The sequence below is a fragment of the Antechinus flavipes genome, chromosome X, assembly GCF_016432865.1.
Source record: "Antechinus flavipes isolate AdamAnt ecotype Samford, QLD, Australia chromosome X, AdamAnt_v2, whole genome shotgun sequence".
In the NCBI taxonomy this organism is placed as follows: Eukaryota; Metazoa; Chordata; class Mammalia; order Dasyuromorphia; family Dasyuridae; genus Antechinus; species Antechinus flavipes.
The window spans coordinates 70,056,127-70,071,002 of NC_067404.1; the positions used below are offsets into that span (position 1 = coordinate 70,056,127).

The 14,876-nt window shown below is 39.4% G+C and overlaps 1 protein-coding gene across 1 annotated transcript; it reads right to left on the reverse strand.

Annotated features, from left to right (window-relative positions):
• Positions 1–6,488: 6,488 nt before the first annotated feature.
• Positions 6,489–7,851, reverse strand: LOC127543082 (sperm acrosome membrane-associated protein 4-like). Its single transcript, XM_051969094.1, has 2 exons — positions 7,747–7,851; positions 6,489–7,260 (listed from the first exon to the last, which is right to left on the reverse strand). The coding sequence occupies exon 2, from the start codon at positions 6,956–6,958 to the stop codon at positions 6,584–6,586; it is 375 nt and encodes a 124-aa protein (XP_051825054.1). The 5' UTR covers positions 6,959–7,260; positions 7,747–7,851; the 3' UTR covers positions 6,489–6,583.
• Positions 7,852–14,876: the final 7,025 nt, after the last annotated feature.

The following is a 14,876-nucleotide window of genomic DNA, read 5'->3' on the forward strand; positions in this document are numbered from 1 at the left end:
GGGTTAAGTAGCCAAGCTGAAGGCGTATGCGTGCCGAATGGAGTGGCAGTCACTTGTAACTGGGGCCAAAGAGATCTGGCGTGCAGCAGCGTGAGGGGCTGTCACGTGTGTCCAGGCTGAAGACGCACGTGGGCTGAATGGAGGGGCTGTGGTGCGGCAGGGTTGAGGGCGCACGTGGATTGAATGGAGGGGCCGTCACGTGTGGCCACGTTGAGGGTGCATGCGTGCTGAGGTGTGGGGAGGGGGCAGTCACGTGCAGCCAGTCTGAAAGCTTGTGCATGCCCACAGCTGTGACCAGAGTAACCCCGAGGAGGAGCGCGTTTGTGCCGGGGGAGCAAGCAGCTCTTTGCAAGGGCGGGAGCGGAAGGAGGGGAGGGGAGAAGGGTCCTAGGCACCTGTCTGAATTGAGGAAAGGGGAGGAATCTTATTCGTTCTGGGAGAGGAACTTTTGCCTTGGGGGACGGGGTGGACCGGGGCCCCTGGCTGAGCCCCTGACCGTCTTGTGCTGCCATCTTGGCGCAGAGAGTCCCCTTAGGAAGGCAAAGACTTTCCTCAGTTGTAGTGGTTCGGCATCATCCCAGGAGCTGTCCTGAACCCTGGAGCTATTAAGACAGCATATAGGAGACCTTGCTCTCAAGGACCCTCCACCTTTGGGGCAGAAGCGGGGAGACTGCATAAATATGGATTCCCTATTGAGATGACACGTAGTAAAGGCTTCTCTCCCGCCTTTCTCCTAGAAATCCTACACGGATATTCAGAACGAGGAGCGAGAGGGAAGGAAAAACTTGGAGCTGAAGGAATCAAGAAAGCCTTCTTGGAGAAGTGACAATTGAGCTGAGCCTTGGAGGAATTTCTGGATGCTGCCGAAAGTCGGAGGTGAGGAGGGACGTCATTTCCAGCACGGGGAGGCGTTGGGAAGGATGTCGGGCTGCCTAGAAACAGCAGAACCCAGAACAGTTTGGCCGGAGGGTACAGTGTGGAGATGAGCTAGAGGCAAACGGACAAAGACCCTTCAAAGCCCAGGGGTTTTGCATTTATCCTAGAAGCAGTAACTGTTAGGGATTTTCGGAGCTGAGGGAAGATGTGATCTGATACTCTGTTCCATTCTTTTATTGACATTCTGCTAGGCTATTTCTTCGTGCCCATAGCTTAAGAAACATTGATGCAGGATGCCCTGGTGCAATAACAAAAGGGTCTCTGATAGCATAGATTCGGGTTTGACCGACACCTCGGAGGCCGACCCTGCCGGCTTGTACTTGATTGACCAAGATTGCTCAACAAGTGAACGGTCAGGAATTTTACAGCGTTTCAATCAGTTCTGTATTGGCTCAGTAATTTTTCACCTAGTTCTGTAGCTCTTTTACTTTTATTTTCTAATGTCTTCCTCTTGTCCAGAATGAGATTTATGAGCGACTTGGTCATCACTTTCCCCCCCTAGATTTTGTTATGTCTTCAGCTAATAGGCTAAGGCCTATTCCCAAAAGCTTGGTGCCTTTAAGGCTGTGTCCTCTATAGACATGTGAGTTAAGAAGTAGGGTATGTTTTTAAAGGGAAAAAATGGGTTTTACCTTGGACATGTTGAATTTGAAGTTTTTTGTTTGTTGGTTGGTTTTTTTTTTAATGGGACATCTGGCTGCAGATATTCAGTCTGCAAGGAAAAGCAGGTTTGGAGTCCAAGAGAACTATGAATGTGTACATCGTGAATTCATTCCCTTAGAGATGATTGTTAAGTAGGAGGGGAGACGAAGAAAAAAAAACAGAAAAAAAAATCCTGGATCCATAATGGATGTGATGTGGGTTCAGTAAAGCTTCGTTGATAATGAATGCACCTGGAAGAAATAATGTGAAATGCAAGTTAGTAGAAAATATATCCCCAAAATGTGGTCAGGGGTAAAATCTGAGAAGTCAAAAAGAATAGGAGTGCAGAAAACTCACTGGATTTGACAATTAATAGGTCATTTGTTTCATCTGAGATAAAGCAGTTTCACTTTAGTGGGGACAGGAAGCCAGATTGATTGAGGTTGAGAAATGACTAGGTGAGGAAATGAAGACAAGGAATGCAGAAGAGGTTTGTTAAGAGATTCCCTGTGAAGTGGAGAAGAGGTATATGGCAATAACCAGAGAGGATTTAGGGAAAGTCATGCTGTGACCGTCAGATAACACGTCAGCTGCTTTTTGGTTCATCTTTCATATATGGCAGTTTGATTTTGATTTCCCAGTATTTTTCTTCATGTTATTCTTTTCTGTTATTCACAGTTAAATGTTTAATAAGAAAATACCCGTTATCTTGAAAAAATAGAGGTCAGTTGGAAGCGTGATCCCCCTTGTTGCATTTTGAATAGAATGTTCAAAATACTCAATTTGAGCACAATTTGTAAGATTTGAAGTTCTTTGAATAATTCAGATATATACATTCGTTTATTCTTGATTACTAAATCAAGATCTACAAAAAGGTATTTTATTTCATGACCCGGAAAATTAATAATTTATTACTTTTCAAGATTCCTGAGCTTTAGAGAAACATTAAGGAAAACTAACTTTCACGTTTGTAAGATACCTGCGCTAATTATCTACAACTCATAGTGAAGAAGGAGGTAGTTACTGGATTTGGAGTGTGTGAATAGCTGTTTTGGTGTTTGGCTAAAACATTTCCACACCCAGATGTGTCTTTTGTGTTTATTTTCTTAGTGACTCAGATGGGAACTTATTGTGATCCTTAAAAATTCTCACAGAGAGGTTCATAAGATCCACAGTTGAAGGAGAATTAGGTTTTCCTTGAATCAAGTCTGATTTTGCCTCTTGGTAACTTTTACTTGTTGTTCCTGTTTCTGCTTTTTTGGTTTTTCCAACTTGTTATGAACTGAGAATCTAATAAGCTTTTCATAAATTTTATCTATCCATCTATATCTGCATATCCATGTATTTTAAATATGGTTGGATTTTTACGATCCATGTTTTGTTTATACCCTGGTATCTTAATATATTCTCATTCCCTCCACAGCATAAATCACTCTTTGTAATAGAGAATTAAAAAAAAAAAAAAGAGGACAAAATCCATTCAATGTTACCCTAGATTTATGAAGAATGAATCTTAAGCGCATTTTCTCATCTCTTCTTTGGGACAAGTTTGTAAATGATATCTTTTTGAGGTTTTTTGATATTACAGTCACAGTGCATAGATTCTTTTCTTCGGTCTAGAATTTTCCTTGATCTTGTGCTTTTCAAGATAGCTAGATGGAGTGCCTTACCTGGGCTTTCTGAAGATCCCACTGTCTTTGTCTACATTTCCCAATCAGATGGCCCGTATTGTCACAATAAAAGGGCTCTAAAGGTTTTGGTGTCTTTTGGTGTCTTACATAGGTTTAATTGTGCATAATGTTTAGCATTTTGGTGGAGCCCATGGTAGAAGTGATTTGGAATTTTGCACTTGTATGTTCCCATATTTACAAGTATGGGAGATGTAATTGCAAAAACAGTTTGTGTTCCTCTTTTAGGTTTGGGCTGAGCAGTGAATCACAGCTAAGGCTCTGAGTACATGGCTAGCAGATCAGCATTAGGAATAACTTCACCAGAGGAGGTCTTCTGGGAGGGGGAGATCCCTATGCTTTGGCCAAAAAAGAAACAATTGCTATTATATTTACTCTGAGCCAATAAGAGCCTAAATAATAGACCAGGTGGGGCTTGATCTGGGACATATTGTTGGTCAATCAGTGAGAGCCAGAGAGGTTTGGGTTTAGAGCATGGCCCTTAAGAAAGAAATATAGCCCATAAGTGCCATAATATCTTGTGAGTGTTCAGTGGTCAAGTTTTACATGCCTTTGGACTAAGCACCCACAGGGAAGGGTGGGATACCCTAAGTGGACAGAGGGAAAGAAGAAGGAAAAGCAAATCTGTGTTGCTCAGCTGGCCACATCTAGTTAGGAGTGCTTTTTCTGATAGTAGGGCAGTTGCACTTACATCTCTCAGGCAGGGTGGATTGCCTTTAGCTACTGGGTTTAGCTGCCTAGAAGAGTTAGATGACCAGAAAAAGGAAGAGTCTAAGGTACCAGGCAAGTAGCCCGGATGTACCAAATGAAAAGGTACCCTGATGTGGCAGTCCATGAACTAGTGCTGGAGGAAGAGACTTCTTGAGTGTGTCCAAAGCAGTCAGATACTCTGCTAGGAATGGAAGGGTTCTGCAACACAGTCTTTGGTTAGGTTTCTTCTTTTTCCCTCCTATAAATGTATAGAGTGGTGCTCTTCAGCTCACTAATATTTTTCTCATGCCAGCTAGAACAAATATTTTGAAAATAGTCATGAATTGGAGCTGAGGATTGGCTGACAAAAGCTGTGTTAAGGATCCTGGCATCTCTGGGATTACTTAGGCTTAATTGTGCATAATGTCTCACCTTTTTGTGGAGCCCATGGTTGAAGCAATTTGGGGTTTTGCACTCCTCCAGCAAAGTTTCCTTGAAACTTCCTAAAGTTGTCAAGTCTCATGGCATGTGACTCCATCCTTCTAATAATTCAGTCTAGTCTACTCAGCTTCTCTTGGCTTAGAGTTCTAAGGAGACCAGTGGCAGGGCTAAAGGTTCAAAGTATTCATAATACTTTTGTGTTAGCAAAGAACTGGAAACATCATCAGTATCCATTAAGCAGGGAACATTTAAAATAAGGTATTTGAATTATAAAATGTGCACAGACCATTCATTAAGTAACATTTTACAGTTTTCAGGAATAAAACTAAAATTAATTGATTTGTAATTGGTTGGCTCCACTCTCCCCATGTTTGTTTGTTTTTTGGAAAAATTTTTTTACATTCCATTCTTACAATTCCTTTTCTCATTCTCCATGATCTTTCAGATGCTTGTAGTTGTCAGATATAGTTTAGAGGCCTATCATCTTTTCTCTTTTTATTTAATTTTTTAAAAGAATTTGACAAACATAAATGAATTTGATTATTTTTAGAGAACATAAAAGGAAGATTGTATAAGAGTTTGTTTTATGCGCTTTTAAAAACAATTGTGTATTAAATTTAACATACGTCTGATAGTGTTCTACTTGCTTGTGTCCCCTTCTCAAGTTTTTCTTTGGTTCTCTTCTATTATTTTTTAATGTTTTGCTGATGATCTTTTTTTCCCCTCAGTCGTCATTATCACTGACTATTGGCTTTTTCTACCCTCAACTGAACAAAGGGCCAATGCATGTATGTGGTTTATGAGCAGTAATAATTCCGACAAAAATGCAAGATGTTTTTAACGTGGTCTGGTTGATTATTTTCTTTCTGTTCCCTCTATCTCTCCCTCCCTGGCCAGAGGGAGGATGGAAAGAGGTAAGGAAAGGAAAGAATTTGAACTCTGCTGGCTGGTACCATTACCTGTCTAGAAAGAGTCCTGGTCCCTTGGGCTGGTCGCCATTGAGTGTCTCTTTAGGCAGCTCCTGGTCAAGAGCTTTTTTCTCTGCTGAGCTACTGCCACTTTACATTTCTCCCGCTTAGACCCACTCATTTTCGGTCTGGTCAGTATCTCTCGTGTGTTCCCTGCTCTCCCCTGCTTGTGCCTGTAAGGGAGAGCAGCTCTAGGTAGTAACTTCTTGCCTCAGCGATGATGGCGTTTGGCAGAAAAAAAGTCTGTCATTTTTCTCAGTACTTTCATGGCTCCCAAAAGCCTGGGCCAAAATCCCCAGATCTTTCCCAGAGAGCCATTGTAGATGAAAATAACATTTGCAAAGCTCTATGCATGTATTACCTCATTTGATTCTCACAGAAACTCTGATTTAGTGCTATTCAGATCCCTGTTTTACAGATGAAGAAAGTGAGGATGAATCTGAGCTTGTTCTGGGTCACTCAACTAGTAATGTCACTTTCTTGAGGCAGGAGGTCAGCTCAGGTTCATTGTATCACACTGTTTCTCTTCAACCAAGTCCTCCTTCATTATTTGCTGTGTTCTACCCTCAAGAAGGAGGCACATATCCTGTCTTTACTTTGAGGCTAACCTTGATTATTACAATTTCACTACATTCACTTTCAAGTTTTTTTTTTTTTAAATTGTGTTCTTTCTGTTTAGATTGTTATAATTTTTGTGTATTTTTCAAGTAATTATTGTATTTTTATGGTTATTTCACTTTACTGTTTCAATTCACATACATCAACATTTCCTGTGTTTTCTGTTTTTTTCATATTTATTTCTCATGGTTCATTAATATTATTGAATTCATCATATCAGAATTTATTTAGCCATTTCAAGTTGATGGCTAAATTACTTTGATTCTTGCCGTTTGCTGTTATTGTACAAAGTACTGCTATAGATATTTAGGTGTACATGCAACCTTTCTTTTTATTTTTGACCTTTTTTGGGGGTATATGTGACCCCCATTAGGATGTTTGGTTCATTAGAATATGAACTCATTTTAATTCTTTTAAAAATGCTAATTCCATGTTGCTTTCCCTTTCAGTACCCTTTTTCTGCCTTCCTCTACACAAGCCAACACAGGTTTTGCCTCAGGCCACTTTAATTCGAATTACATGCAAAATGGATTTGGGGTAGGAGTGGAGTATAGGATGTGGGGTTGGGGCCTGGGCTGAGACCCATATGCACCTCTGGGCTCACAGCAGAAACCCCAGTAGCACTATCAGGGCCTGCCCTGAGGCCACTGTGATGGAGGCTGCATTATGTGGCTTCTCTATTGGTATTGCAGAGCACAAGTCCTTGCTGAGCTTGTAGGTTACACGCAGGTAGTCTTCGTGTTGCTGCTGCCCATGGTAACTTAACTGCAGGCATTCCTTGTTGGTGACCTTTGCAAGATTGACGGCTGCCTCCTGGCTGATGTAGCAGTTGTCTACTTCCTCACAGGTCATCATGATGTTCATGGATCTGGATGCATCAGTCACTTTACAGTAATAGCATCGCTTTGCTGTGATTGGAGAGCCCAGAAGGAGGGTGCCAGTGGTGCCCAGGAATAGTAGGATGTGGATATACATAACAGGGTACCAACTTAGGTTTCCTACTTCAGTAAAGTCATCAAAGACTTAAATCTTAAGAGATTGCTTGGTCTCCAAATGTTTAGTCTCTAGTCCTCTATACTTATCAGAAGTCTCCAAATTTAATGACTGCCAACCAACCTTGGCTCTTAGTGCCCACATTTAGCATTGACCTTGCTGGATGTTAAATTACTTGTTCTCAAATTCATCTTTTCTTCTATTTTAGTTTCTGTCTGAGGCTTGGTAATCTTTGTGGGCTTTGCCTTCCTGATTTCTCATTTATGGATCTTTTTTTCTCCTTTCTAGAGACAGAACGGGGGTGTGTGGGGGGAAGAGACCTGTGAGCTTTTATATCCTAGTCTCCCAGCCCAGAGCTCCCTCCTTACCACCCCTACTATTTTGTCTTACCTCCTCTAGATGGATGAGGAAATTCTAGCTCTGACTTTATAACCCAGAATGGCTTGATTGCACAGAGCCATGCCTACACATATCTCTCAGTGGTAAATAGGGAGGTCCATCTTTCCCTCTCTGCCCCACTATTCACCCCTAACTTATCAAATGATCCCTTCCCCTCTCACCTAGGAATGAGAAATCTGGAGCCCTCATTACTCAAGATCTGGGGAAATATGCAGATTTTGGTCATTTGGAGCCTAGATTGATGTAATTCTCTGCCTTTATAATCTCACAGCTATGGTCAAGACTTCAGAGTTTGGGGTATCACTCAGCCTACGAGTCTGGTCTGATTCCTAGTCCCTGAGCAGTGGCCCCTTGGTTTTGTTTGTACCAACCTTGGCTCCTGTGTTCACAGTCTTGGCTTTTATCTTGAAAGATGTGCAATCTTTTGTTTTCAAACTCTTCTCCCCTTCTTTAGAACACTTAGTCCATTAGCCCGAGTTGCCCAAGTCTCTGTGCTCCTTCCTGTCCCCCATCTAAAGACAATGAAGTACCAACTCTGACTAGCTTTATAATGTAGAATGGGGTGACCTCACAAAGTCATGCCTCCACTTAGGTCACGCATGTTCTCTGTGAGGTCAGAGCCTTTCTGATACGTATAGGCTTATCAAACAGCCAGAGTTCACGGTATTTCAAAAGTAACGATTTTTAATCAAACAGAATAGCCAATAAAATGACAAAGAAAACCGTACTTTTGGGCTAGACTCTCCCATGAGTTATCCCCTTAGCCAGGGGGGTCGGGGGGGGGGTTAGCTCATAGACAGTCCAGGGGCCAGGGCATGTGGGGTGAAAGGTCACATAATACTTGCAGTCTCATTAGCAGTTCCATTTGGCAGCACCAGAGCTTGCCTTTTTGTGACTGTAAGGTTCTAAATAGATTTTGGGGAGACACTCACTCAATAAAGGATGTTCCACAGAGGATTATAAATGAATATTGATTTAAAGATGGAAGAAAAGAAATAGGACTCCTATGGAGCCTGTGGAAATGAGTGACTTCCCTCTATGAGCAGTTTTTCTAGAAGTGTATATAAATTCATGCTTTGGATAAACTTCTTAAAGGTTTCATCGCTAGTGCTTTGCAATTCTTTGACGTTCTTCTCCATGATTCCTTTGAGTTTATGTATAGAATGACTTGTGGCACTGCCTCTAATTTTCCCTGGCTTCTAGTAGAGGTGGGGGGTGATTGCTCCCTAGCACTTCATCCCAGGAAGCTGTCATGTGCTGTTTTCAACAGATGGAGTGACTTTTCTCACTACTTAAGGTTGTACTCAAAAGAAACAAAGCACAGTTGCTTCTTGTTTTCATTGCTTAAAACCCCCCAGCAGGCTTGGGAAGTTTAAAAATGAGAAGTGGACATGAGGCTGAGCTTGGGAGCCAGATTCTTCATATCTTCAGTTGCAAATCTTTTGGTAGAATATTTCAGGTGTAGGTAATTAATTGAAGCATGTGTTTGTGCTCGTGTATGTATGTGTGCATATATGTTTGTTTTTTCAGTTGTGTCTGACTTTGTGACCCTATTCAAGATTTTCTTGGTAGACACTGAAGTGGTTTGCCATTTTCTTTCCCAGCTCATTTTACTGATGAGGAAATTGAGGCAAACAAAAAGAGTTAAATGATTTGCTCAGGGTCCCACAGCTAGTATCTGAGGCTGGATTTGAACTCAAGAAGATGAATCGTCTTATCCAATGGATTGGTAATTCATTTGTTGATTTACTTATAGACAGGTTAATAGGCGTCATGGAGAACCCACTAATGACATCCCTGAATAACTGTAAACTTAATTGAAATAAGATGAAAGAGGTAGTAAAATTATACCTAACAATCATATCACAATACAGAACTTTGAGAAGGCAAAAAAGAAAGTAGTTAGGTTCTGCTCTGGGTTCTAACAATTGGGAAAGACCTAGCAACATCCCTTATCAGAAGCCCTTTCCTAGTTTTACCTTATAAGAATTTACTTATGTATATTTGCACATCCATTCATAATGTGGCTTCAGAAGCCATCTGAGTCAACTCTCACATTTTATAGATGAGGGAGGAAATCCAGGCTTAGAGATGTTAAGACGTTTGCCCCAAGTCACTTAAGTAATTTGAGTTAGGGGCAGGATTTAAAAACCTCTAGTTTATATACTTATCAATAATAGCATTTCTTCTATTTTTTCTTAATTCTTAGCAGCATATGGACCTCAGAATTGCTTTTATAAAAGAAACTAAGAGTAATGCCTAAAGAAGTAGACTCTTATAATATGAAAGCCTTGTCTATGGTAATTGGTGGTTAGGGCTTGAGGGAAAACAGAAACCCCAGGAGGGAGCCATACTAAGATCAATCTGGTCTTCAGGTCTCCATAGCATGGGGAGGACGGCATCTTCAGTGATCGTCATTCTTAGCCACTTGGACCCTAGTTGTGTCAAGTTCTTTTATTCCTTCTAGGTGGCTGTTCCAGCTCACTGACTAGTGCTCAAGTTAATCTAGTTTCCTGCTTCTCTTGACACAGTATTGAAACCTCTGAATATTAACTAGACCTTGATGAGTAAAATAGCACAGGCATGTTTCTAGAAAAGAGTAGAGAAGAGGAGCATGGTAGATGGGACTTAGGGGTTCCTGAACTCCATAGACTCTGGGTCTTTCTGAGCTGTCATACCATATACAAAGGCAGTTTAAGATTTCAGGCCGCCTTCTTCCTAATTATGGTTAATTATAGAATTTAGAAAGGGAAGATTCTTAGAGATTGAATCCAGTCCTTTTGTATTTTTACCACACATATTTAGTAAGTAGAGTAAAGATTTGAACCCAGATCCTTTGACTCCAAGTCAAGGGTTCTTTCCTGTCAAGGGCATTAATATGAGGAGACCTGGGTTTGGGGAGAAGGGAATTCGAGGAAAGGAGAGGGCAAAGTGATATGACAGGACAGTTTGTATGCATTCAGAAGCAGATAAATGAGATTATATCTCCAGAAGGTTGGCCAGAACTTAAGAGTTGAAGGCCTGGGGGTCCAGCAATTGAAGTGATTGTTTATCTCTTCCCCAGCTGTAGCTCATAATGATCAACACATCCAAAAAGAGACCTATCATATAGTTTCTGCTTTCCAATGGCTTTGGGTTATATTGTTAAGGATCGACTTGGAGTGTGCTAGCAATTTAGAGAATGGGGAGGGCAATTTGGTATATATTGTAAAGGGTGTTAGATTGACACATGCAGTCACAGAATTGCAGTTGAGGAAGACCTCAGCAGCTGACTAGTCTAATTCACTCACTAGAGAGAAACCCTACTTTAACATTCCCAACAAAGGAGGCAAAAAATCACAGTGAAGAGAGTGCTAGATGGAAAGTTGAGATGATGGGAGCTAAAGTACTTCTCTGTGCTCACCAACTATGTGACTGTGGGGAGCTCACTCCAGCTATGCAGGGCTCAGTTCCCTCATCTATAAAATGAGGATTATGTTAACCAGGAGCACTGATCTTAGAGAGAGATGGAATATTTCTCTGAACTTGGGCAATCCAGTTGCTGTTATCATTTGAATTCTGTATCTATTAGGAAGTACTTACTACATCCGAGATACCACGTTAGATATTAGGGTTGCACAAATAAAACAATCACTGTCCTCGAGGAGCTTACGGGAGGGTTCAGAGGCACACATCACTTGATGCTTCTGGGCCAGTTTCCTCACCCTATCAAAAAGAGCTATGATTTCTTTATTGCTCTAATAATCTAAAATCAAAAGCCAATTATTCCTTTATTTTAGCCCATTTTTGAATTTTTAAGGACAGAGTTTCTTTTACTTAGAAGCACTTCTTTTGGCAGCTGCCTGGCTGTTTCAAAAACAAACAAATAGTATGAACTTAGCAATGGAGTTTATACTAGAAGGATGTCAGAATATTTATTTTTAGATTTTCTTCTCAAGGAAGAACATTGTTGAGAAATGCATAATGGAAAACCATGAAAATAAATATGGCAGCGTAATTCCATCCTAGCATTTAAAACATGATAACTAGCAATACAGATATTTAGGTAAGCCTACTACATTTTTTCCAAGACCTGTGAAAAATCTGATTACAAAAAAGCAACCATTTATTTGTTTGAAGATGCTTTCTATTATAATTATCCCACCTGCTAAAAATCAATCTGCTAAATGAATAGTATTTAATTATGCATCTTAAATTTATCAGTGGTAGAATTACAAAGAAGAACCATATTTTGAATCAGGAGTATATCTGTTCTCTTTTGCATCAAGTATCTGATTCTCTGCACGTGAAATAGTCCTTTCTTTGTTATCTGTAAATGAAAGAAATGAACAGAGTGAAGGCTTTTTAAATTTTGTGTTCATGGGCCTCATTACCCTAAGAAGATATTGATAATATTGTCTGTCTCTGGGGCATACGTATTCTTTTGGGAATTATGTAACATATTTCTAGAGGGAATATTCAGCTACCATGCTCCAGTATGTCTTTGAAGAGTATCTGTCATGACTGAAGCAGTGTCATTACTTTTCCGAGCTGTCAGTCTGTTCACATCAGCATGACACCCAAAAATATGGGCTGTGCTTCTTCTGTTAAAGTTTATCATCATAAATTGAACTATAGTATGCTCTGAGTAACTTTTCCTTCCTATGACATTTTTGTTTTTATAACAAACAGCTTAGATATAATGATAGAACAGACATAATTATTTTGTAATTCTGGAGAATTGATAAAACATTCACCAACAGAGTGAGCCACTTGAAGCTCAATTAACAATAGAGACTAGACCAGTTGCTCTGTATAAATGGACTGCTGGTACAGATATGAAACTGACAGCCCTTGACTTTGTGTGTGATAATTTTATCCATGAAAACATTCCTATGATTAGATTACATATGTAAGTGCAGGCAAGAATAGGTATTTTTTCTTTATTCAAGTCTTCTTTAACAGGGCTTCTTAATCTTTTTCCACTCACGACCCCTTTTTGCCTAAGAAATTTTTACATGACCCCAAGAATATAGGTGTGTAAAATAGGTAAAAAAAAATAAAATTATACAAATCATTTCCTGATAATAAATCATAATTTTGCCACCTCTGCATTCAGTTATGAGACCCCATATGGGGTTACAACCTATAGTTTAAGAAGCTGGGATTTATCAAACAGTGAAATAGCCTCTCCTTGGGCCCATAACAGAAGTTGACTAAAGAATATAGTAACAAGGAAGCTTGGGCAACCATGGACTAAAGTGAAATTTGGAGGTGATAGAATCCTCCAGGACTTGAGCTACACTATAAGATCATATAGTGTCATGTTGCTCTGTCATATTTCGTGTCATTATCAGAAACTACCTTCTCTCACTTTTAATGTCAAAGTCAAATGGCTGTTCATTCTTTTTGAATTAGGATACTTGAATTCTTCAGAATGTCCCCCGTGGAGAAAAAGAATTTCTGAAATATTTATAGCAAGTATTATTGTGGTCACAAGGAACTAGAAACTGAGAGCATGACTGACAATTGGAGAGTGGCTCGACAAATTATAATGTAAGAATGTAATAGAAAATTAGGTCCCCCAAGAAATTATTCATGGGATAGTTTCAGAGAAACCTGAAAAGATTTGTATGAATTGATGCAGACCCCACAACCATCTTAGGTTGTTGTCTTCATTCCAACTTTTGTTCAAACTAGAGAAGAGACAAGGAGAATGGATAATGAACAAGGAACAGAAAAAGAAAGAAATAGCAAGAAAAACACAAGGCGCCCGGGAGGGCTGTGAATCAAACTGCCTTGGGGGTCTCCTGGCTCTTTTCATGTTAAGGATCCATAGAGAATGACAGTTAGTACCACAATTTCTGAAATTAGAAGCTTCTTTCCTTTATTCTTTTGACTGTTAATTTTAACCAAAGTCGCCTTACACATCAGTTTTCTTGTTATGTTTAGGTGAGTTCTCATTCATGTCAGTTTTCTGGCCTGTCATAGGTTCCTCATATTGGAGAGGAAGATCGAGCTTTTCCTAATTGCTGTTTTCAGTCCTCAGTACTGCATTGCAGCTGTAGTCAACTCATCTATAGCTGCATGTGTTTCATTTACTTGGTGCTGCTTTTTTTAGCTTTGTAATTAAAAATGGTCAGAGTGGTAGCTGCTCTGGTGACCTCCTCCTCTTAGGACTGGATATATTTGGGTGTGGGCTTGAAATGGCAGTGAGAACCAGATCTCTCAGCTCTGAGGATTTTCTTCCTTGGGGGGAAAAAAGAAAACTATTGATCAAGGAAAGAGTGGTGGAGTTTTTGACCCTAATCCAGTCTTATAAAATGAGAGCAAAGCAGCATTGAAACAGTAGTTACCCTTACCAGGCACCTTGACTTATTTATAAATGTTATACAAACTCAAATAGTAAAGATATGAATGTGTAAATGTTTTTGGAGAAAGCCAAATGTTAGATCAGTTGAGATTACAAAAAGGAGAACTATTTGGAAAAATAAAATACTATTAAAAAACCCAAAAAACATAAAGGAGTTACTGAAGAAAAATTCTAGTACCAAAATAGAAATGCCAGTCCTTTTTAAGTCTAAGCATAAATATGGTTGAACCTAGGAAGAAACGAAGAAAAACAATTATTTATTACAAGTATAGAATGACTATAGTACTGCCATCTGTAGTAAAATGACTTTGATTGCAGTTCAGAGTGTTGATACCAAAAAAATTATGTAGTGTTAGAGGAGGAATCTGCAGGGTAGAATCCAGTGATTAGAAGATTAGGAAAAAAGCCTTCCAAGTCATAATTCTAATAGTCTCACATAACAAAAAGAAATGAAAGTATGCTTTAATTTGGAAAGATTTAGATAAATCTTGAATATTGGATAATAAAGATGATGTGCATTGCAGCACTTATCTCTCTTTGTTATGAGTTGTAAAACTGAAAATGCCCCGGGCCTTTAAAAGACTTTGGTAGGAAAAACCTAAAGTTGTAACAGATGGGGATGTTACTTTATAAGAGTAAAACTGTGTTGAATAAAAGGAGACAAAATTCTGTTCATTTTCGAGAGCAGGTAATTAGGATTTTTCCTCTTAAAAAAGTAATTCCCAAAATAACTGTGCTCAGAATGAAGCCCCAAATTAAAATGTTTAAAATACCAAATCTGGAAATATTTACCTCCATTTGTAATGTAGAAAATTAACATTTATAAAAGAAAATCAGCAGAGTTATTAAGGTGCATCTATTTCAACAATTTGCCCTTCCCCCCAAAAAAAATATTTTTGATGTTCACAGTTTTATTCTTTGTATAATTTTTGGAAGAAGTAAAGGGAATCTCTCTGTGTATATGTGTATTATGTGCTTGTGCATTATGTGTATGTTAATGTTGCTGCTTATCTCATAGAGAAGGAACATAAGAAAGGTCCATTATGTAATGCTCATAGCATGCCTCAGTTTGTTATTATTGGGATTTTATGGGCCTACATGAAGAATTGACTAGAGTTAGATTACATAGTGATAGCCATTCAGAGCTGT